At 44.5% G+C, this 21,979-nt stretch overlaps 1 protein-coding gene across 1 annotated transcript in view; it reads left to right on the forward strand.

Moving 5' to 3' along the window:
- ANKRA2 (ankyrin repeat family A member 2) overlaps nucleotides 1-21,979 on the forward strand; it is a 118,026-nt gene that overhangs the window by 49,603 nt on the left and 46,444 nt on the right. Inside the window, exon 6 of the mRNA XM_086960793.1 lies at nucleotides 12,233-12,330. Coding sequence (XP_086816919.1) covers nucleotides 12,233-12,330 — 98 coding nt within the window. The remainder of the gene's footprint in view (nucleotides 1-12,232; nucleotides 12,331-21,979) is intronic.

The following is a 21,979-nucleotide window of genomic DNA, read 5'->3' on the forward strand; positions in this document are numbered from 1 at the left end:
GCAGGCCATACCCTAGATCTAGTTTTCTCCAACTTTCAGAACGCTATAGTAGAGACACCCCAACCCCTGGTCTGGTCAGACCACTACCTGATCTCTTTTAAAATAAATATGAGCAACCCAGGCCAGGCAAAAGGAAAACGACCCAACATGAAGAGTAAATGGAAAAATCTCACAGCTGAATCCCTGGGTCCCATTTTAGCTTTAGACCTGCCTGCACCTACCTCAGATCCAAATAATGATGCTGCGACAATGCACCATTGGATTGCTACGGCGGTAGAGACAGTCGCACCTGCAAAAATGTCGCTATCACGCAGACAGTCACCCTCTGCCCCGTGGTTCACAGAAACACTTAAAGCAGAAAAAAGCAGGTGTAAGAGATTAGAACGCCAATGGAGATTAAAATACAGTGACGCAACAAAGGCGTGCTATAGAAAGGCCTTGAAAATGCTACATAAATCTATAAAAAAGACTAGAAGAGAGTTTATTGCGTCCTGCATTCAGAAAGTGGACCACTCGGGCAAAAAAGTTTTTAAGGTAGTCCAATCCTTCTTCAAGCCAAGAGCCATTGAGATTGAAGTGTCTTCAACTCCAGCTATGTGTGAAGACATTTCTAACTTTTTTACTATAAATTCCAAAAGTTGTATGACACCTTCTCTGCCGCGGTTGCGACAGAGAGATTAGATTTTTCTTTAGCCAGTGCGCCGGCTCCATCGTTCTTATGTTTCTTTCCAATTTCGCATCAGGAGGTGCTAGCAGAGATGGAAAATTGTAAATCAGGGGCCCCTGATGATCCCTGCCCCCCCAAACTCTGGAAATTGATATCTCAGTCCCTAGTTACCACACTCACCCATTTTTGGAACTCATCCCTTGTTACCAGAGTTTTCCCCGACTGTTGGAAGCACGCTACATTGCTTCCCTTGAAAATAAAACCCTCCGGAGCCTCAGGGGTTTTAAGCAACCTTAGGCCAATTTCGCTACTCCTTTCACCCGGAAAAATGCTGGAGAAGCTGGTTCAACGCCAACTGAACAACTTCATTGAAGGGAACAATGTACTACATGAAACACAGTCAGGCTTTCGGTCGGGCTTCAGTACCGAGCCGGCCCGCATAGAGGTAGCGGAGTCGGTCAGATGCTCACTAGATTCAGGGGCATCAGCAATGCTGGTGCTCCTGGATCTATCTGCAGCTTTCGACACGGTCGATCATGCCAGGCTGCTCCAGAGACTTGAAAAAATCAGCCTGGGTGGGAAGGTGCTCGTCTGGCTTCAGTGCCCGCTCTCAGAAAGTCGCCCTTTGCCCTTTTTCTTCCTCACCCAAACCTCTTTGGTGCGGTGTACCCCAGGGGTCAGCCCTGAGCCCTTTGCTTTTTAACGTGTATCTGGCCCCTCTCTTCACCTTAATTGTCAACTGGGGCGTCAAAGCAATCTCATACGCTGACGATACTTAGTTGGTGCTCCCTTACCAAGAGCAGACAAAGGAGGCCTTTGGCAATTTTAAGGGATGTCTCCGTGATGTTGCTATCTGGATGAACACGAACAAGCTAAAATTAAATGCAGGGAAAACGGAGGTGATCTTTTTCGGGAAAGGCCCAGCGCCCTCACCAGATCTTTGGTGGCCTACTGAAATGGGGCCTCTGCCTTCTCCTAGCACTAGTGCTAAAAATCTGGGCGTGAGATGGGATGACGACCTCTCTTTTTCTGGCTGCCTAAATAAACTAAGTAACTTACTAAAGTTTCTGGACTTACTACCCGAAAGCTGCTGCAAACTAGTAGTCCATGCCACAGTAACATCTTGGCTGGACTATGCCAATGTCCTTTACTTAGGCTTACCGAAGAACGTGATCCAGCGATTGCACTTGGTGCAGAATGCGGCTCCAAGGCTGATTAAACACATACCTTTTAAACAACATGTCTCGCCACACCTACGCGCTCTGCACTGGCTACCAGTGGCAAGCAGAGTTGAGTTTAAGGCCCTGACACTTGCCTACCGGGCTCTGCAGGGCAAGTGCCCACACTATCTCAAACTAAGACTCCCTTGCTACAAACAGGCACGCTCCCTGCGCTCAAACGCGCAAAATCTGCTTCTTGTCCCGCGCTTCTCAAGAGTTCGGCTTGGGGGTAGAACGTTCTCAGCTAGAACAGCCAAACTGTGGAATGCCCTTCCACTCGAGCTTCACAATGCAAGTTCAGAGCTGTGTTTCAGGAAACAGTTAAAAACGTGGCTTTTTAATCACTAACTTTCTTTCTGTCTCTACTTCCATCTTCACTCTGTACACTGCCCCCCCCCTTGCTCACTAAGCGCCGGTACACCTCCGTGAGAGGTAGCTGTTGCGCTATATAAACTTCATTATTAATATTACAGTACCTTTCTCCTCCGTCTGCCTCGTCACAGTCACATTGGAGTACTATGTGTTCAGGGCACAGCATTCACCCATAGAAATAAATCCCCACCCAACATGCCGTCCTGACAGGAAGAACCTGTGACCTAACCTATAATGGTGGGGTATATCCTGTTCTTTTCTCTGTGTTCCGCCTGGAACACCCATAGGCATATGCTACCGGCACTGTTCGTGCAGTGGTGAGTAGGAGGTACTTTATTTTTTGTTGGCAGGACTGCCCTGCGTTCATGCCTTTTTATTACGTTTATTGTTTGGTACCACCACTCCCGCGCTGAGTGATTGGGAGTAGCGGTTATGTATTTTTGCTCTGGTACTGCCAGCACCTCCTCTGCGCTATAGCTGTCGGGAGAGGCGGTAGCTGGCTTTTGTACCCTTCCTCTGCTCCGCTAGCAGGTGCTGGGAGAGAGGCAGGGGCTCACCTTGTGTACTGTGGCTTGTTTCAGGCTGCCGTTCCTGCATGAAGAGTATGGTGGTGTGTTTATGCTGCCTTACCTGAGCAGCGTCCTCTCTGGCGCGATCTGGGGTCTCGTTTAGCACCCGAATAATGCCAACACAGGAGGCATTTTGTTTGTGGTATATATGGATGTAGGAAGGGAGACGCTCTGAGAAGGCATGATTCTTCTGGCTCTTAGGTGTCAGAGCCTGCTTCCTCTCATCAGCCTGTTGGCATGGATCTTGATGTCCTTCAGGCCATGATTAATAAGGCTGTGGCTTCTGCTTTTGCCGCATGTGAGAGCCCAGTGCCTAAGATCCCCTGGGTTTCCTCCCAACCTGACACAGACTTTGATGGGTCAGATGAGGGATTGCTTTGTGAAGGGCGCAGAATTAAAGGAGATGATGACCCGCTTAAAGGACAATTCGACCTTTCCGACTGTGGTTCCTCTGTATGAAGTGTAGGATTTGTTTTCTCAGTACATTCAGAAGACGCCTGATGCTCTTCCCATCCATAAAGCAATACACGGGCTTTTGTCCAGCGAATGGTCTGATGTCGAGAAAGCTGAGTTCTCTAGGTTTCTCACTAAGAAGTATCCTCTTAGTAATTTCCTGGCGGAGATTTCCCCTCAGGTGAAGGTGGAGACTTTATTGGCAGGTCTGGCTTCCAGTGATTCCATCATCTCTGAAGATGCCTCGTAAGTGACCTGGTTGATAAGAAGGTGGACGGTGTTGGTTAAACGGGCATACTCCACTGCTAACTTTTCCATCCGGGCAGGGGCGTATGTCGTTTAGTCCCTCCTGCATGATTTTCAAGCATTCGCAGAGGAGCTTCATCTAGAAAACACGCAGGATAGAGATACTGAGGAAATGTTGGTCTTAATGTCGGAATATGGCCTTAACCAGTTAATTCATGGCGCCACACATACGACAGGTCATACTCTTGATGGTTTGTTTACCACTGATCCAGCCATTTTTAACGTAACCACTCTTCCGCTGATTTGGTCGGACCATGAAGCAATTCTTTTTAAATATAAACAGTTATGCTGTAATAATTCAAACCAGGACAAACCAAAGATTATAAGCAGGGCCTGGCAAAACATTGACCATAGTACTTTGGTCTATTAACTCAGTAGGAGCGAACTGGAGGTGGTAAGGGATGTTGACCTGGCAGCTAAAAAATACACTCTCTGGCTTGAAACCATCTTTGCAAAATTGGCCTCTTATACTCAGATCAATAAAAACAGGCAAATACCCTCGGCCCCTTGGTTCTCTGAAGCCGTAAGGATAGATAAACAGGTATGTAGAAGACAAGAAAGAACTTGGCGGAAAATTATGATTCTATAGAAGAAAATAGATACAGAGCTATGATTTCAGCCTTTAAGAAAAAGTTGGTTGTAGAGAAAACTCACTATTACACGTCTAAGTTTGAAAAAGCTAGACGTGTAATAGTGACGATGAAAATTCTAACTACAGTAAAACAAGATGATCCTACTATCCTTAATCAAGATTTCTGTGACGCCCTGGCATTTTCGTTTAAATCCAAGGTGGAACATATCTATGAACAATTCACCCATTCAATTGCAGAGGATAAAACAACTGCTCATCCCCCTGGTTAGTATACTCTGGGTTTAATTTTTCACCGACCCTCATCAGCCCAAATTATTGAATTAATAACTAGGGATCTCCAGAAGCCCTTTGCCCTCCCAAAATTTTACAAACCATCAATAATCTTTCTGGCCCCCATCTCTCCATAATATTTAATCAAATGATAGAGCAGGGAGTTTTCCCCCACTGTAGGGAAGAAGGCTTCTGCAATCTGAATGCATTGTATATTGCTAATTACCGGCTGATCTCAAGAATTCATCTCCCTGCTAAGATAATGGAAAAGATCATGAATGCCGAACTGGCAACTTTTTTTACCGCTGATCAAGTTCTTGATCACAGCCAGTTTGGCTTCAGAGCAAGTCACAGTACGGAGTCTGCTCTGATCAGAACCACAGAGGAAATTCGCGTATCACTGGACAGTGGAGGGTCAGCAGCCTTGGTGCTGCTAGACCTCTCCGCTGCATTTGATACAGTAGATCACTCCCTCTTGATTCAATGCTTGAGAGAGATCGGAATAGGAGGCAAAGCCCTTGCCCTTTTGTCTTAATTTTTATCTGAGATAACTCAGTCAGTACATCTGGGAAAATTTCGGACGGCGCCTTTTACTCTCCCATGTGGGGTCCCACTGGGCTCTTCGTTGAGCCCTACACTTTTTAATATCTATGTAGCGGAGCTGGTGTCTCTGATTAGAAGTTTTAATTTCATCCTGACTTCCTATGTCTATGCAGTAGATTGCCTATTGAGGCTACCGGAGGGCTTCTCAGATGGTGATGGTGATCAATGTTCAATTTTGTCAGTAAGGGAGAAATCACTAGATGCCAGTGATTTGGCTGGTGTTAAAGGTTACTTTAACATTGAGTTCTATATGCAACCATTTAGTAAAAGGATGGTAGAGGTTCTTTAACTTGTAAGCATAAGAAAATTACTTTTGGAATGTAAGGCAAGAATTGCATTATTTGGATGGTGAGTTGAGGAGAGGTGATATGTGGCTTTGCCATGGAGGCCATTTGGACAGGAATCTGATCAAGGCTGGGGTGAGGGAGCAGTTTGGGTGGCCAGGGGTGTATCTGCAAGTTGTTGAGGTAGTTAAAGAGTGTATACAGCGTACCTGTAGTGGCAAACCTCATGCACTGAGTGCCACTCCATTGTTGCTGGTGCCGATTCTGAAGAAATCATTAATCGGGGTGGGTTTGGAGATCATGGGTCCTTTTGAGCTGCTGCTAGGCTAAGACAAGTACATCATCCTGATGATGGATTATGCTTCCATGCGGGTGGTCACTAGGTGCATTGGTTTCAGCAGCATCGGAGTTGTGTATGTTCTTCAAGGATGTGTTTCAGTACAAAGGTGTACCTGGAACCACTGTCCCTGACAATTTATTTAAAATACAATGCAGGAGTTTCTGAAGAGCATGTCCATTCTACATCACAGAACTGCCCTTTAAGCTTCGGAGTCTAATGAGCTGGCAGAACGTATGGAAAGAATTGTGAAATACTTTATACAAAATGCTGTGGATTTGTGCCTGCCACTCACATAGATGATGAGGGAAATTCTTTGGGCTCATTGCAGCATGCCCAACGGTATAACCTAGATTTTGCTTTTTGTGTGCATGAGATGGAGGCTAGTAGGCTCCGATCCGAATCCACACAGGCTGACTTGTGTCTCTAAGTTGAGAACATGGGATCATGTGCAATTAGGAAGGAGAAATGTCCGAGACTTTACATAGCACTGTAGGATGCAAGAAAAGGTGTAGAGGCAGAACATTGAAGGGTGGGACAAATTGTTTGTCAAAAAACTGGTGCAGTAAAAAAGGCCCAGTCTGGGTTTATTGGTCTTTCAAAATAGTCGAAGTGAAAAAGAATGCTGTTGTTGTGGAGTCTGGTGACTTGTGGAGATTAGCCAAGTTCAAGTTCATTAATTTGTATAGCGCACTACTCACCCAGAGGGTCTCAAGGCGCTTGAGGGGGGGTGGGTGCATTACCTATCGAATAGCCAGGTTTTCAGCTGCTTTCTGAAGGAGAGGTGGTTCTGTGTGAGGCGGAGGTGAGTGGGGAGAGAATTCCAGGTCTTGGCCGCCAAGTAGGAAAAAGATCTTCCTCCCATGGTGGATCTATTGATGCACGGAGTTACGGCTAGGGCTTGATTGGATGAGCGTAGTTGGCGGGTGGGTGTGTAGAAGGACATACGTTTGTTGAGGCATTCGGGTCCTAGGTCATAGAGGGCCTTGTGTGCGTGGGTGAGGAGACGGAACGTTATTCTCTTGTTGACTGGAAGCCAGTGGAGATTTTTCAGGTGAACGGAAATATGGGCTTGACGTGGGATGTAGAGTATGAGTCTGGCTGAGGCGTTTTGAATGCGTTGGAGTTTTTTTTGTGCTTTGGCTGTGGTTCCGGCGTGAAGGGTGTTTCCATAATCTAGTCGGCTAGTGACAAGTGCATGGGTGACTGTCTTCCTTGTTTCGGTGGGGATCCAGCGGAAGATTTTTTTGAGCATGCGAAGGATGTTGAAGCAAGATGATGAGACGGCGTTGACTTGTCTGGTCATCGAGAGGGAGGAGTCCAGGATGAAGCCCAAGTTCCGTGCGTGGTCTGTCGGTATGGGTGCTGTGCCCAGAGCTGGTGGCCACCATGAGTCGTCCCATGCAGAGGGGGATGATCCTAAGATGAGGACTTCCGTTTTGTCCGAGTTTAGTTTTAAACGACTGTTCTTCATCCATTCAGCTACTTCTTTCATTCCTTCGTGTAGGTTGGTTTTGGCGGTGTTAGTGTCTTTGGTGAGGGAGAGGATTAGCTGGGTGTCGTCAGCATAGGAGATGATGTTGAGGTTGTGTTGGCGTGCGATGGATGCTAGGGGACTCATGTAAACGTTGAAGAGGCTGGGACTGAGTGATGATCCTTGTGGTACGCCGCAGATGACTTCGGTGGCCTCTGATTTGAAGGGGGGGAGGCGGACTCTCTGGGTTCTTCCGGTGAGGAACGAGATGATCCAGTCCAGTGCTTTCCCTTGTATTCCGACGTTGCTGAGGCGTTGTATGAGGGTGTTATGACAGACTGTGTCGAAGGCGGCGGAGAGGTCAAGTAGGATGAGGGCAACTGTTTCTCCGTTGTCCAGTAGCGTTCGGATGTCGTCTGTAGCAGCGATGAGGGCGGTTTCTCTGCTGTGTTTGGCTCAAAAGCCAGACTGTGAGGGGTCAAGTGAATTGTTGGATTCAAGGAAGGTGGCGAGTTGACTATTGACGGCTTTTTCGATGACTTTGGCCAGGAAGGGGAGGAGCGAGATGGGGCGGTAGTTCTTAAGTTCAGAGGGGTCCGCTGTGGGTTTCTTCAGTAGGGCGCTGAGTTCGGCATGTTTCCAGCTTTCCGGGAAGGTAGCGGAGTTGAAGGAGCAGTTGATGACATCGCGGAGATGGGTGCGATGATGGAGTCTGCTTTGTTGAAGATGTGGTGGTGGCATGGGTCAGTTCGTGAGCCTGAGTGGATGGAGTTCATCAGACGGATGGTGTCTTGAGTCGTGAGTGGGTTCCAGGTGCAAAGGTTGTGAGAGTGCTGTTTTGGTTCGAAGGTGGGTTGAGTGTGTCCTTCTTTGGCCAGGTTCTCAAAGCTGTTATGAATGTCGGCGATTTTGTTGTGGAAGAAAGACGATAGAGAGTCGCAGAGGTCTTGGGAGGGAGTGATGTCGTTGGTGCCGGTGGCGGGGTTGGTAAATTCTTTGACGATGTTGAATAATTCCTTGCTGTTGTGGGTGTTGTTGTCGAGTCGATTCTTGAATGCTGATTTCTTGGTGAATCGGATCAGTTGGTGGTGTTTGCGGGTGGCGTCCTTGAAGGTGGTCTGGTTGTTAGTGGTTGGGTTTTTTCTCCAGGTTTTCTCGAGGGTGCGACAAAACTTCTTGGATTTCTTAAGGTCATCGTTGAACCAGGGGGCCTTTTTGTTACCATGTTTGATCTGGTGGTTTTTCAGGGGTGCTAATTCGTCAGCGCTGTGGGTGATCCATTGTGTGAGTTTGGTGGCAGCTTGGTTTGGGTTTGGGTCCGATGTGGCGTGGGGGTTTTGATTAAGCAATGTGATGAGTTGGTCGTTGGTGATTTTGTTCCAGTTTCTTCGAGGAATAGGTTGTGGTGGGGTGTGGGTCGTGGTCTTTTTGTAGTTGAAGTGAACACAACACAGCTGTGGTCCGTCCAATGGAGAGCTGTGGTGTGATCGAAGGAGATGTGTTTGCTGGAGGTGAAGATAGGGTCGAGCGTGTGTCCGGCCAGGTGGGTGGGGGTGTCAACAAGTTGTTTGAGTCCTAGATTGGCCAGGTTGTCGAGAAGGGTGGTGGTGTTGCTGTTGTTATTCTTTTCCAGGTGGAAGTTGAGGTCTCCCAGTAGGATGTAGTTCTCGGAGGTGAGGGCATGTGGGCTGATGAAGTCAGTGATGTCTTCGATGAATTGTGCGCGGGTTCCTGGTGGTCTGTAGATGAGGGTGCCTCTGAGTGTGGTCCTGGGGTCCGTGTGGATCTGGAAGTGAAGGTGTTCGGCAGTCGCGAGGTTATTGTCGGAGCTGGTCGTGACTCGGATGGTGTTCTTATGGACGATGGCGATGCCCCCTCCTGTTTGGTTGGTGCTGTCTTTTTGGATGATCTTGTATTCGTCCGGGATGGCTATGGCGATGTCTGGCGCTGATGATGCGTTCATCCAGGTTTCTGTAAGGAAGGCGACATCCGGCGATGTGGTGTCGAGTCAAAGGTAACAACCTAAATAAGGAGTTTTTTGTAACCAGAAATCCAAGGCATAGAGAGTGAAAAAGACTGCTGTTGTTGTGGAGTCTTGTAACAACCTAAATAAGGAGGCTTTTTTTAAACCAGAAATCCAAGGCATATAGAGGTTGTAAGTAGAGTCTATGGTGTGCCGTATGTGCTTGTGGGTCATAACGATGATGGTCGTGTGCCATTGGAGTGTTCCCAGACCAGAGGAAGCTAGAGAGCGATGCAAAGGCCACATGGTGGAAAGACTGCAAGATGACTGAAAGCTAGTTTTGTTTTTGGTATGGAGCTTAGTAGTTTCTAGTTCCACACTATCACCTTTTCATTTTAGCCTTTATATGTATGTGTATTTGGAGTTTAACATGCTGTATGTCCTGAGTTTGAGTCCACTATTTTGCTGGGGAAAAATATATACGTTCATGAGGCAGGAGGGGAGAATGTGTTGTCTCTCTTCTGTGTGCTATCTCGTTCAGAATTTTACTATGTTCTTGACAATGTTATGGATGCTGTTCATTTGGTGCTGCCTGCATGTTGGCAATATTACTCTTAATCCTATAAAGGTTTTACATCATCATAAACTTGGGCGTAAGTCTGTGTTATTGGAGAAAACTATACAAAGGCCACGCACTGTTCCCAGTGAGCACTGAGGATAACTGCACTAATTCCTGAACATGGCCTGTGCCCAACACCCAGTGGCCCTGCTCAGCAGGTACTGTGAGCATCGATTTGATGAGCATAGAACATGACTGTAGACTACACCGCTGCCCGCTAGGCATGGCTGCAAGCATTGTCAATTGGATGCTATGAGATAGAGGAACAGCTCTATATATTAGTTCCTTACTGGTTTCAACTGTGCTTTACTAGTTTCAAATGTATCTAACTCATCCACAGGCGGAAGTCTTAGAACACCAGAACACGTCCTTAATATCCGAGATCGCACTCTGAGGCCCGCATTGTGCCTCATAGGCCAAATACTAGAGACTCCCCAAAGTTGCCTCCATGGCTTCAGTCTACAGCAGTATACTCAGATACTCAAAAAAAATGAATGTTTTTCCTTTGGATACTTGCTGAGCCGAATTCCTCTGCCTTTCCCGAGCACTGATGGTATATGCATATATGAACACCAAAGCCCTTTGACACAACATCAGTGCCTACAGATAAGATGGTGCCAAGGCATGAGCAAGCTAAGAAGCCTCAAATGCCGTCTCTCTTACAAGTGCATCTGGTTGGTAACAAGTGCCAGTCCCACTGAGAATAGGTGTGGGAGAAGGACAATGGACACAGAGACTGTTACAGCAGACGGCTGTTATGACTGTTGATCCTGACTTGAACTCAGATCATTGATTTAGCATTTCATCAGCGACTCTAATACAATGCGACTAAAGACTCAAGAATACTCCCCTCTCGGGTGTGCTTTGCCCTGCACTGGTCTGTGCCATGGGATTTCTGGTGTAAGTTCTTGAAAAGTGCACAAAAAAGTTTGAGGAAGAAGTAGATATACGTATTGCTATCTAAATGGGAAAAACACCACACAAAGCATTTTCTGTTTTCTTCTAATTTATATGATGCGCTGCAAACTGTAATAATATTTTCTCTGTGCTACGTTTTAAACGGATCATGTAAAGTGGAGTGTAATTAATACGTTGTATTGTTTTGAGGCCTTGTTGATCATCATAATATTAATCATTAAATCTACCCCAGCTGTCTCAGTCCACTAAGTGACTTGGTTTTTTTGTTATCAAAGAATGAAAGACAAACTGGGCAACCACCTAATACGATATCCTGCTGCAGCATCCGATAACCCGGTAAACTCCATTTAGTGCCCAGTGCAGGCGGCTTAAGCTGTATCTTGTGTCTCCAAACTTGCATAAACGGATCTGGTAGTATCTTGAATCTGCAGGGTGGCCAAGAGACCAGTGAACTGAAAAGGCTCGGATTCTGGTAGTATCTTGGATCTGCAGGGTAGCCAAGAGACCAGTGAACTGAGAAGGCTCGAATTCTGGTAGTATCTTGAATCAGCAGGGTAGCCAAGAGACCAGTGAACTGAGAAGGCTCGGATTCTGTTAGTATCTTGGATCTGCAGGGTAGCCAAGGGACCGGTGAACTGAGAAGGCTCGGATTCTCGTAGAATCTTGGATCTGCAGGGTAGCCAAAAGACCAGTGAACTGAGAAGGTTCGGATTAGGGTAGTATCTTGGATCTGCAGGGTAGCCAAGAGACGGGTGAACTGAGAAGGCTCAGATTCTCGTAGTATCTTGCATTTCCAGGGTAGCCAAGAGAGCGGTGAACTGAGAAGGCTCTTCAGTTGCTGAAGAATGACAAGTTAGGTACCACCGTTTCAGTGGTCCGTTGTTGTCTCACACAAATATTGGGTAAACCTCTCAGTTTGATTACAAGTAATATTAGTTTATAGGTCACAAGCTCAGATATGGTAGCTTTATAATTTATGTATCTATTTGGATAGCTCTTTTAAAAGTGCTTTGAATATTTGATGAGAAGTTCTCATTGACCCACAACTATATGTTCTCTGTTAGATCTTTGTTTAACCCTTTCGCTGCGGCGGCTATTCCGCCGCAGCGCTAAGAGGGCGGGGCGGCCGCTCGGCGTCCGCATGCTGGTGACAGAACCGCTCCATCACCAGCCGCGGTTGAGCTGTGCTGGTGATGGAGCGGTTCCGTCATGACCCGCCCCGCTCATTAAAACTGCCGCGCAGGCGCGAAATAAGCGCCGCGCAGGCGCGGCGGCCGGGCCATGACGGAACCGCTCCGTCATTAGCACAGCCCAACCGTAGCTGTTGACGGAGCGGTTCCGTCATCAGCAGGGGAGGGGTTAATGAAGATGCATGAAAAAGGCAGTAACATCTTCTCTTTTGAGTTCTTTTTTTGATTACGAATGTTGAATAATGTATTTGTGTGTGTGAAATATAGGTGGTGGTGGGCTCTTTTTTTTTTTTTTTTTTTACAGTGGTTTTACAATTCTCTATGTTGTATTCTTTCTCAACAACTATAAATATTGGAATAGATTACTAGAATAAATGTGTTTATCTTTTCGCCAGAAAATGTAATCAACGTTATCGACGAAGAAGGCTTTACTCCTCTGATGTGGGCTGCTGCTCACGGGCAGATTGCTGTTGTGGAATTTTTGCTGCAGAATGTAAGAACAACTCATGCATTTGTTACATTTTTTATCCACTTTTTATTTAATTATATTTTGATTTGGTTTATTACAAGCCATGCAACGTGATGTACAACAAAAATAAAAGCATCCAAGATTACATATATTTGGGACCAAGTAAACGACAATGTACAAATTTGAGGTACTTATGTACATCCTGTGTTTTGCTGGAACACATGTTATAAAAATAATTGCAGGTTAGATTACAATTTCAGGTTTATTATGTTAACCAGCTTGTGTTTTTTCCTAAGACAAAGACCAGGCCAAGAAAGCGTTGGTCTCCGCCATTCATCGCTGGAGTAGGCCAGGCTGGTCCACCCTAGTTTCCCTACTACAATTTACGTGACACACTTTTTAACGTGCTGTTTTATAGAAGTTTGTTTATTTAACCAATGGGTTGCTTCAACAATTGAGGGCTAATTGACTTAGTCGGTCCCTGTGTAGCATCCATTATCTTATAGGAGTTACTATGGAAAAACATAAATTAGGACTTGCTAAACCTAAGACAGCCACAAAAATAGAACTGTGGAAGGTTTTTTTGAGTAGGCGGTAAAGGCTACAAATAAAGAAATACAACTGCCAGAAAGATAGCTCTCTTACTGCCGAAACCCTGGACTTACCTAAATCGTCTACTAGTCAATCTAACCCCTCTGTGGTCACTCAGTCCTTTGGCCCTGGGTCCGATGTGGGCCAATGTGGCTAATCCTGGATCAGATACCGCCCTTGCCACGCCACCCAAACTAGATACTTCTCCTGGGGTAAAACATAAAAACGGGGACCTAATCAAAGGAACCATGATATGCTTGAAGACCGTCTACATTTAGTCTACTTAGAAACATACTTTGAATTACCTTAAGAATTAAATTCTTGTGCGTATTAGTGAAAACTTTAAAAGGCTTATTGAAAGTTGCTTACCTCATATTAAGTTATATGGCTCTATTGAAACGCAACTGCTTTCTGTGGGGTCAAGCAGGGCAATTGCTAATTCTTCGGCTGTATCTAGACCTGGTATGTCAGACTCTACAGCGACGCTCCTAACTGAGGGTAGAATTAGAGGGAACGGGAAAGGGAACTTGATGGGGGTCATTTCTAATAATACATCCAACTCTTGCACAGCAGTCATCAACCAGATAGAGGATATAAGGAACATCCAGACAAAAAGATGCAAGCTCTAACTCAAACAGCTCAACATTACTCCTATATGCCGTTTACCATCAGCTGCCTGTCCCTATGCTTTAGTTCTGGATGAAGTGCCTCCATTAACCGATCAGGCAGTGGAAACCACAGAGCAGCTTATCAACAAGGTCACTCATTGGTTGTTCAGGAGCAATACAAATCTGGTGCCGGTGTTTAAAGATATTTTGTTTGCATTGAGAGTGTATTGAGTGGGCCCCATGGCAAATGAATTTAGATGAGATTGCATAATTGTTAATTTTTAGAAATCCGCATGTGTTTGGTTAACTGTTCTAGTCATCCTACTCTGGTTTGATAGCCCAGGTTCAACAAAGGTTTTACCGCTGGGTTTCTTTTATATGGACTTGAAGCCGACCCGGGGGGAGATGACTTGCAAGCAAAGTTACCTCGCTCATCCTTATGTGGACACTCTAGTCCCCACCCATATTCAGTATTCTGCTCTATTAGTATGCCTGAGAATGACTGACTTGGGAGATTGCCAGTGGCTAACGAGAGTATCCGGTCTGAGGGTTCCAGGACTACGCTGCACAGCTACTCATCCCCGTATTTAAGAGCTCAGAGGATGAGCCTTGCTTAGCTGGTGCTCCTCCCCCGCCCCAGGAGCAATGCCAAACTACAGGTTGGTCTACTTAGTCATTATCTGGGGTGTCCAATTTAATTAAAATATGGAGCGGGACCATTGCTGGGATATTTAAGTAAATTGAGTATAGAAAGTTGGGTTGATTACATTAAGTCACAGTATTTTTGTGCTCCAGGAAACCTGGTCCACCAATGAAGTTTTTTTTTAATGGTTTCACATGTTCGACAACCCCTGCTATTCCCTCATCCATAGGGCATGCACGGCTGATTTAACCTCTTGGTTTAACACCTTGAATGCTCATGACGAGCTGAGCTCGTCATGAGCCACGGCACTCCGGTGCTCATGACGAGCTCAGATCGTCATGGCCCGTGGAACGCTCCGGTGCGGGGAGAATTCCCCTGCTGTGCTGAGCGTTCCACGGGAGGCAATACACCCGTGACGAGCTGAGCTCGTCATGAGCACAGGAGCGCCGTAGCTCATGACGAGCTCAGCTCGTCATGAGCATGGGAGCGCTGTGCGCGCCGCCCTCCTCCCCAGCACAGCGGGGGATTAACCCCCGCAGCAAAGGGGTTAAGATAACATGCCAAATTCACACGCATTGTGATCTGTCCCTTTCTTTCATTTGACTTAGAATAATAATTTTAATATGGTTATCATTCATTTTTACAACAATTTCGCTTCGTGTCAACCACAAATATGTTCTACTTTTTGATTTGATAGATCAGCTCGCTAATAGTTATGCCAACCTGTATAAGACATTTAATCTAGTACTTGTTGGGGATTTTAATGCCAATCTAGGGAATTGGGAGAACGTTATTGTAACAACACCACTTTCTAAAACATATTTGACTTCACATGCCCTCGTAAAAGCCTGGATTGGCAACGTTTGGCACTTGAAAATGTTGAATAAATAATCAAAGCACAAACATGCTGTCTCTGTAGTGGTGAAAAATTAAGAAAGACGGATGATATAAGTTTCGGGATGACAATTGATGAACTGATAAATATGTTGAAACTGTGGAGGAAGTATCTCATCCAGGAAGGATTTCCGTTCTAGCAGTACGACAGATGGGCGCAAGAGAAATGTGCCCTTTGTGAGCATTTTTTCAAATTGAGCTGTGACTAGGGGCATTTGCACGGCGTCTGTTCGCACGCATTTCACTCAGCGAGTTGGATTACAAGTTTAAAGACTATAAGGGAAGGAGTGCAGTCGCTCAATAATAACTCATCTCCAATCTAGGGAATACAGCATTAGCTGTGATGCATGTATATTTGAGGTTGAGGATCCGGAAGACAATTTACAGGGTCGGGATCGAACACGATGCCTGTTGTACCTCATCTGTTGAATTTTGATCTCTGTGATGCCATAGAATCTGTTGACACCTCATATCCAGGTACTGCTACTTATGTTGGTATAAGCGGTCAGTCTGTAATTACTTCTTTGCTTAAGGTATGGTCATAAGGAGGTATTGAGGCTCGATTAAGACATCGCTACTTTGGATTAGCACGGTCTTAAGTTACCTTCTAGCCCTAAACATGATGACTTTTGACACACATTCCCTGCATACACATATGGATACATTCTTAAAACTCAGTTTTGCTTACAATACCATTTCGTAGGCACTCTTTCAGGACACCTTGAACATTCTGTACAAGGACTAAGTTCATCATGCACAATGTGGTTATTTATCTTTGGCCGCTCAGCAACAGAGCTATCATAATAGAATAAATGAACCCCGTCCTGACTAGTTCTTCGGCATGACCACATGGAGGATGTTATTATATATATGACATCAAGCCTTTGTTGATTCAGAGGAGCATTTCACTGACACTGTGAGGTTGCTCCATGCACTACCACACATGCTCCTGTGTCATTAGCGCATGATGCAGTGCTTTGGCGCACCCTTACTTCAAGAGTTAAACAACCATTGGTTCTTGTCCTTTCGGCCTGTATAGCAACACTGCGTGCAGCCTGTTTTCCGCTGTCTACTGTGCACTTTCAAGTGTGCCCTGGATATATGCTTGTGATCGCAAGTGGTTCATTTTCCAGACATATCCCTAGTGGTGGGCCTTTTAATGGCTCACTTGCACAGTTGTCCTTCATGCTTGCCATTACCTCTGAATGTATATTATGAGCCCCCCTGGGATTCCTCAGTTCCTGGTTATCTGAAACTCGGCTGATCATCTGTGGAATCAGCACTTATTGTTCCTCTCTTGGCAGACGCGGAGTTGGATGGACTGGAACATCTTTGCTCTATACACCTGTTGTGTTGAGTGCCTGTGAGGTTATTGTCTGATGTGGCTGGGAACGGAAATGTTTTGTCTACTGCTCGGAACACATAAACAATCTGGCCATTTCGGGCTGTGGGAACATTTTTCAATTCAGACTTGTTTTAACACCCTAAATAGTTTTTCTTTTAATTATCTTATACACAGCCTTTTAGTGCATTTTTTTAATATATGCTTTTTAAATATCGCTTACTGTGTGCTTTTATCCGCAAAATTAAATAGGGACTTTTTATAGTTTTTAAGCGTTTTTATTCCTTTATCTAGGTTTAACATTGTATTTAGATGGCTATATTTTCATCGTCTTGCATCCAAGGAGTTGGTGTCATGTGGAGGTATTGAGGCCCTGTTAAGACATCGCCATTTTACATTTACACGGTCTTAAGTTGCCTTCTCTCTCTAAACACGATGACTTTTGACACACATTCATTTGCGTGCACATATGGAAACATTCTTTGAACTGTTTGCTTATAGCACAATTTTGTAGTCACCAAGAACATTCTGTACAAGGGCTTTGTTCAGCATGCACAATGTTGTTTATCTTCGGCTGCTCAGCGACAGATCTAACATAATATAACAAACAATTCTCAGCCTGACTGGGGCTTCAGAATGACAACATGGAGGATATTATTATGTATATGACATCGAGCCTTTGTTTATTCAGAGAAGCATTTTTCTGACACTGCGAGGTTGCTCCATGCTGGAATTCGAGCACGGCGAATTCATGTCACCTTATGCGAGGGATGCTGTCCAACTCTACATCAAGACGGACAGCTTGTTGACACTTACCTACAAGCAATGGGAAGTTAGACCACCCGGATAGAGATTTGGCAGATCCACTCACCTTAGACATGTCAGGGTAGAACGCACTAGGAAGGAGTACATTATACACAATAATTGTTTGCCAACATGTATTAACTGTTCTAGCAAGATTGTGGAACTGTTTATCTTTTTCACTATTCTCATAATGTTAATTGCATTATTGTGTTTCCTTCTGTTGGTTATTGCAGAACACCTATTTACTCAAGAATCGCAATGCTTCAAGAAATATTGAAAACCACATGTTGTGTACTTCTTGTGTATCTCTTTGAGTATGCATACGTTGCTAAGCATGTATGTCCTTGTGATGAGAGATCCTTAAAGATGTTGTATGGCGTTTTAGATTCTGAATGGATTTTCCCGATTCACGTTGCCCTTATATAGGCATAGAAATCCAGCCCTTATTTAGGCATAGCCCTTCCTACCCAAATACAGGCATGGCTACTTCCATCCGTTCACCAAATGTCACAACGATTTCTTGGAAAACCAGCTTAAGCCGTTAGGGACTTCCCATTGCTTGAATATTGATTCCTCCAAGAGCTCAGTTAGTTTTACTATGAACATCTTTTCCTTAGGGGTTCATTCATGACGTTCATATGCTTGACTTTATGTCAAACATGGCATTCCTAAACACCTTCACCTGCTATGGCAAAGCACGGTGGTTCGGAGCAGTTGGACGGCCTACTTGCCCGACACAGCTCGCTACAGCAAGTGCCGAAGGAAGCCGACTCTCCAGCTGACTCACTGATCAGGAAGCTGCCCCCTCCAGCTCCAGCTCCAGTGTTTCTGACTCCCCTTGCGGGGTGTTGGGAAATCGAGTCCTGAGACAGAGATACCAGACCTCCTTCATTCTAAGGTATGGAGCTGATTAGAACCTAGAGAAACCTTTGGCAATTCTGGCAGAACTAAAACTTAGGCTAAACAATACTTACTTCTTCCCCGGTATTAGACCTAGGCTAGGTACATTGGGGTAGGCGTATTTTAGAAGCACCAGTTGAGTATTTTAGTCTATGTTATTTATGTATTTATTTGTATATAGCTAGAAACTATACAATGCTATTACACTATTATTTTATAATACTATTCTCGCTGCACGCATTATACTTTGCATTCTGTTTAACGATTGTAGCAGTTCACCTCTCTTGCATGAGAAAGAAGACTGTTCAATAAACCTTTTATTAAAAATGCTCGTCTCTCTATTTCTCTGCAACTCAGTAGAAACGAAGCATGCACGATTGACTGAGTGAAATACTTATCTATTGTTTCTACAACTCTGAAGATATTTTCCAGTCCTAGGGAAACAAAGATGTCATGTTTATGCGGTTGTCAGAAACTAATCCCTTCTTGTGTATACGAGAAAGTTTCTAATGCCCTCTGAGCTAGCTGGCACACACAATTAACTTTAGTATATTCGATAGAGACCTACTGACCTAAGTCCTATGTCAAATCTATAGGATATATTATTCCAATGCGCAGAGCCTATTGGGAATATAGGAACTACACTACAAATAGTGTGCTCCACTCTCCTTTTTTTTGTAACTATTATTATCGTTTCACAAAGTTATTTTTAATTACAGTCTTGACCGGTTCGGGTCTGTCAAAGTGCATACCCTCCTTGCTAGATCTCCAAATGCGCAAAGCACCTAAGGTCTGTTTTATTGTTTGTATCTTCCTCAAACGTGCCCTGTGTTCCTAGGAAACTTTTTTTAAATGTAATGTTAGGCACTCTAAAATTTATATATTAATTATGTTGAATTTGTTGTTTTACAATAATGACAATGACTTTGGCAGATTTTATGTTTTTATGGACTGTATTTACTTTAATGATCATTTTATAATGTTCATATAAAGCTGGATTGAAAGTACCTTGCCTGGGAGAGGGGTTCAATCCACCTTACATGTACCTCAAAAAGGGGATTGTCCCAACCAAACAAAGAGCAAGTTTAGTTTGTTATCAACTGAAGTATGGACATAGAGAGAATCCCTAATCAATCTCTTTTCACAATGGTAGTATCTATGATTGTAGCGCACTCAGATGGACTGCGTCCTTTTCTCAAACTATAGTTTCTTGTTAGATCACTAGTTTAGACCCAAACATTGACATAGGCGTGTGGCCATCAGCAAAACGTGCAGCTTGGCGGAGATGTCCCATTTTAACATTTTGTGCTTAGGTTCTCAGTGTCTCAGAATAGGCAATCAAAATATCTTACTAATTCAGCAGCATTGATTGTCAACAATATAGGCGTCTCATTTGTCACTCTTATTATTTTTAGTGGTGTAATGTGTAGTCATCATAACAGTTAAATAAATCTAAAGATCACTCTGAGCTGGATTTTAGGTCTCGCCTACAGACAGCTTATTTATATACACAATCGTGTGTCACTATGTCCCAAATAATATGTTCAGAATAGTGCACCAAGAACCAGAAGAGGCCACTTAACTCTTCCAAATCTGAAGATAATACTGCCCCCAAAACACATTCAACAAAACTTCCTTAGGAACAAATCAGTATCCAGAAATTTGAAAGTCCATGCAACGTTGCAGTTGTTGTCACTTTATTTTCAATATTCATATAGATCCAGCAGAGATACAACATGAACTCATAGCCAACATATAGTGTTCTGTCCTTAGTTCATGGTCGTATCTGGTAGCCACCACACATAATTTCCGATAAAATCCAGCTCCAAATATCCAAAACGTATCTCAATGCAATCGTGAAAAGCAATGGAGAGTGCTCAGTCATCGCAATCCCGGCGTGCTACAGACAATGTTCACCTATCTGTTGTTGAAAAGAACAAGGTTGTGGACAATATTATGATTGCAGTGGACCTTGAGGTAGCACATTGCTTGCCAGTGGTTGACTTTCTTGTCAATCACGTTTGCTTGCTTCTTATTCAATGGCTTTCCTTCCTCCCCTTGTGTTTGGCCCTTCCTTGGAGCATAGCTTTTTTTCGATCTTTTGATTGGATGACTAATATCCTTCCACCGCTCATATTCAGAGATCTACTTTTTTCTTTGAGCACTCCATGTGAATGCATGTGTTTTCTTGCTGTGTCCCTCATGTGCTGCTTTCCTAACCAATACCTGTGCTGTGTGTTGCATACCCCTGGTCATGCATTTCTTCTCCATTCCTTCCTAGCTTTTTAAGTTTGCTTTTGATTTCTTTTCTCAACAGCAGGTTGCTGCTCATTGTTGGTCCTAGTGCAATCCTCTACGTTTGAAGTTAGAAACCTTTTTAGAAGGTAGGATCCCTCCATTGGGGCAAATCAGCAGGTTGAATCAGACTGCCGGTTCGGCAGATTAGCCGCGGTCTCGTAGTACCCTCTGGTTCTTTTTGGAGAAAAGTTCGGAAAACGTTTTTAAGTGTTGGATTTGCAAGTGTTTGGCAGGAGGGGTACCCTCTAACAACAACCATTGGTCCAGGACCTGGGGTCACCTCTTGGGGGTTACAGTCTACTCCAATAGAGAAGTAGCTGGGTTCAGGGCAGTTCCAGTTGTAACTGGTCAGTAGGAAGGTGGCAGAAGATGGCTTCTGAGTCTTCACAGGTCCAGGAGTGTTCTGATTTCAGGTTCTAGGGTTGCCACTTTTATGGCTAGTTCTAGCCTTTGAGTGGGAGACAATCCTTTTCCTACCATCAAAACTAGTTCTGGCCAGTTCTCCCTTCTTCCCTGGGTGTGGCTCCTGCTTGGCTAGTGAAACAAAAGGCTGGTGTCGGGTCTCTTTCTGTGTGCTGGGGCATGTCCCTTTGAAGTGTAATCAGGGCAGAGCACAGCTCCTCCCCCTGCCATCCTCCCAGGAAGACCCCCGTCCCTCTATACTCATGCCCTTTATCCATTGTCTGACTCCAAGACACATTTCCCAGTGGAGGAGCGATCAACACTCCAAGGCAGCTGGCCACTCATAGAAAGTCCCAGATTTGTTAGGTAGGTAATTGCCAACTTTCTAGCAGTGGCATTTCCCAAGTAATATTTCGAAATACGACTTGACAATTAACAAGGACTTTAAATGATAAAGTGAGCTAAATAATTATTTTTCTAGCTGTTTCCAAACTGAATTTAGCACTGTTAAATGTAATACAGTGTTTGTGTATGGGAAGCCAGCCTTGTCACTGTGAAAAACGGCTTTCGAGGTTTTTCACTACCAGGGTATGTAAAACATTAAATATACAGGTCCTGCTCTTTAAATACCATGCACCCTGCCCGATAAGCCTGTAACCCCGTTCTTACAGGTGACTATATCTAAGGGAGAATTAAGAATGAAGGTTTAGGGTTGGCAAATGGTTTATTTTGCCATGTCAAAATGGCAACTTAAAATCGCCCTACAGTCTGCAATGGCAGGCCTGAGGTGTTGTAAGGAGCTACTTTAGTGGTTGGAACAATAAGTTCTGCATTTAATTTACAGGTCCATGTTGCAGGTAATATCATATTCTATAGGCACATGAGTAAATTAAAGGTGCCAATCAGGTCTATGCCAGTTTTACCATGTTTAAAGGGAAGTGCACACACACTTTACCACTGGTTAATGGGTAAAGTGCACAGAGTCCTAATGCTAACAAAAAGCTACAGACCGCAAAAATCTGGGGATCACCACACAAAAAGATTGTTAATCCTAACCATGCTTATTCTTGTAATTGTCCTTTTCTGTTCTCGGCTCAATCAGTAAGAGCACCAAGAGATCTTTAGGTGATGGTGCGCTTTATAAATTGAAATAAAAGAACAGCATCTTCAGCGTAGTACAACACTGGCAAT

The sequence above is a fragment of the Lissotriton vulgaris genome, chromosome 3_1, assembly GCF_964263255.1.
Source record: "Lissotriton vulgaris chromosome 3_1, aLisVul1.2, whole genome shotgun sequence".
Classification (NCBI taxonomy): domain Eukaryota; kingdom Metazoa; phylum Chordata; class Amphibia; order Caudata; family Salamandridae; genus Lissotriton; species Lissotriton vulgaris.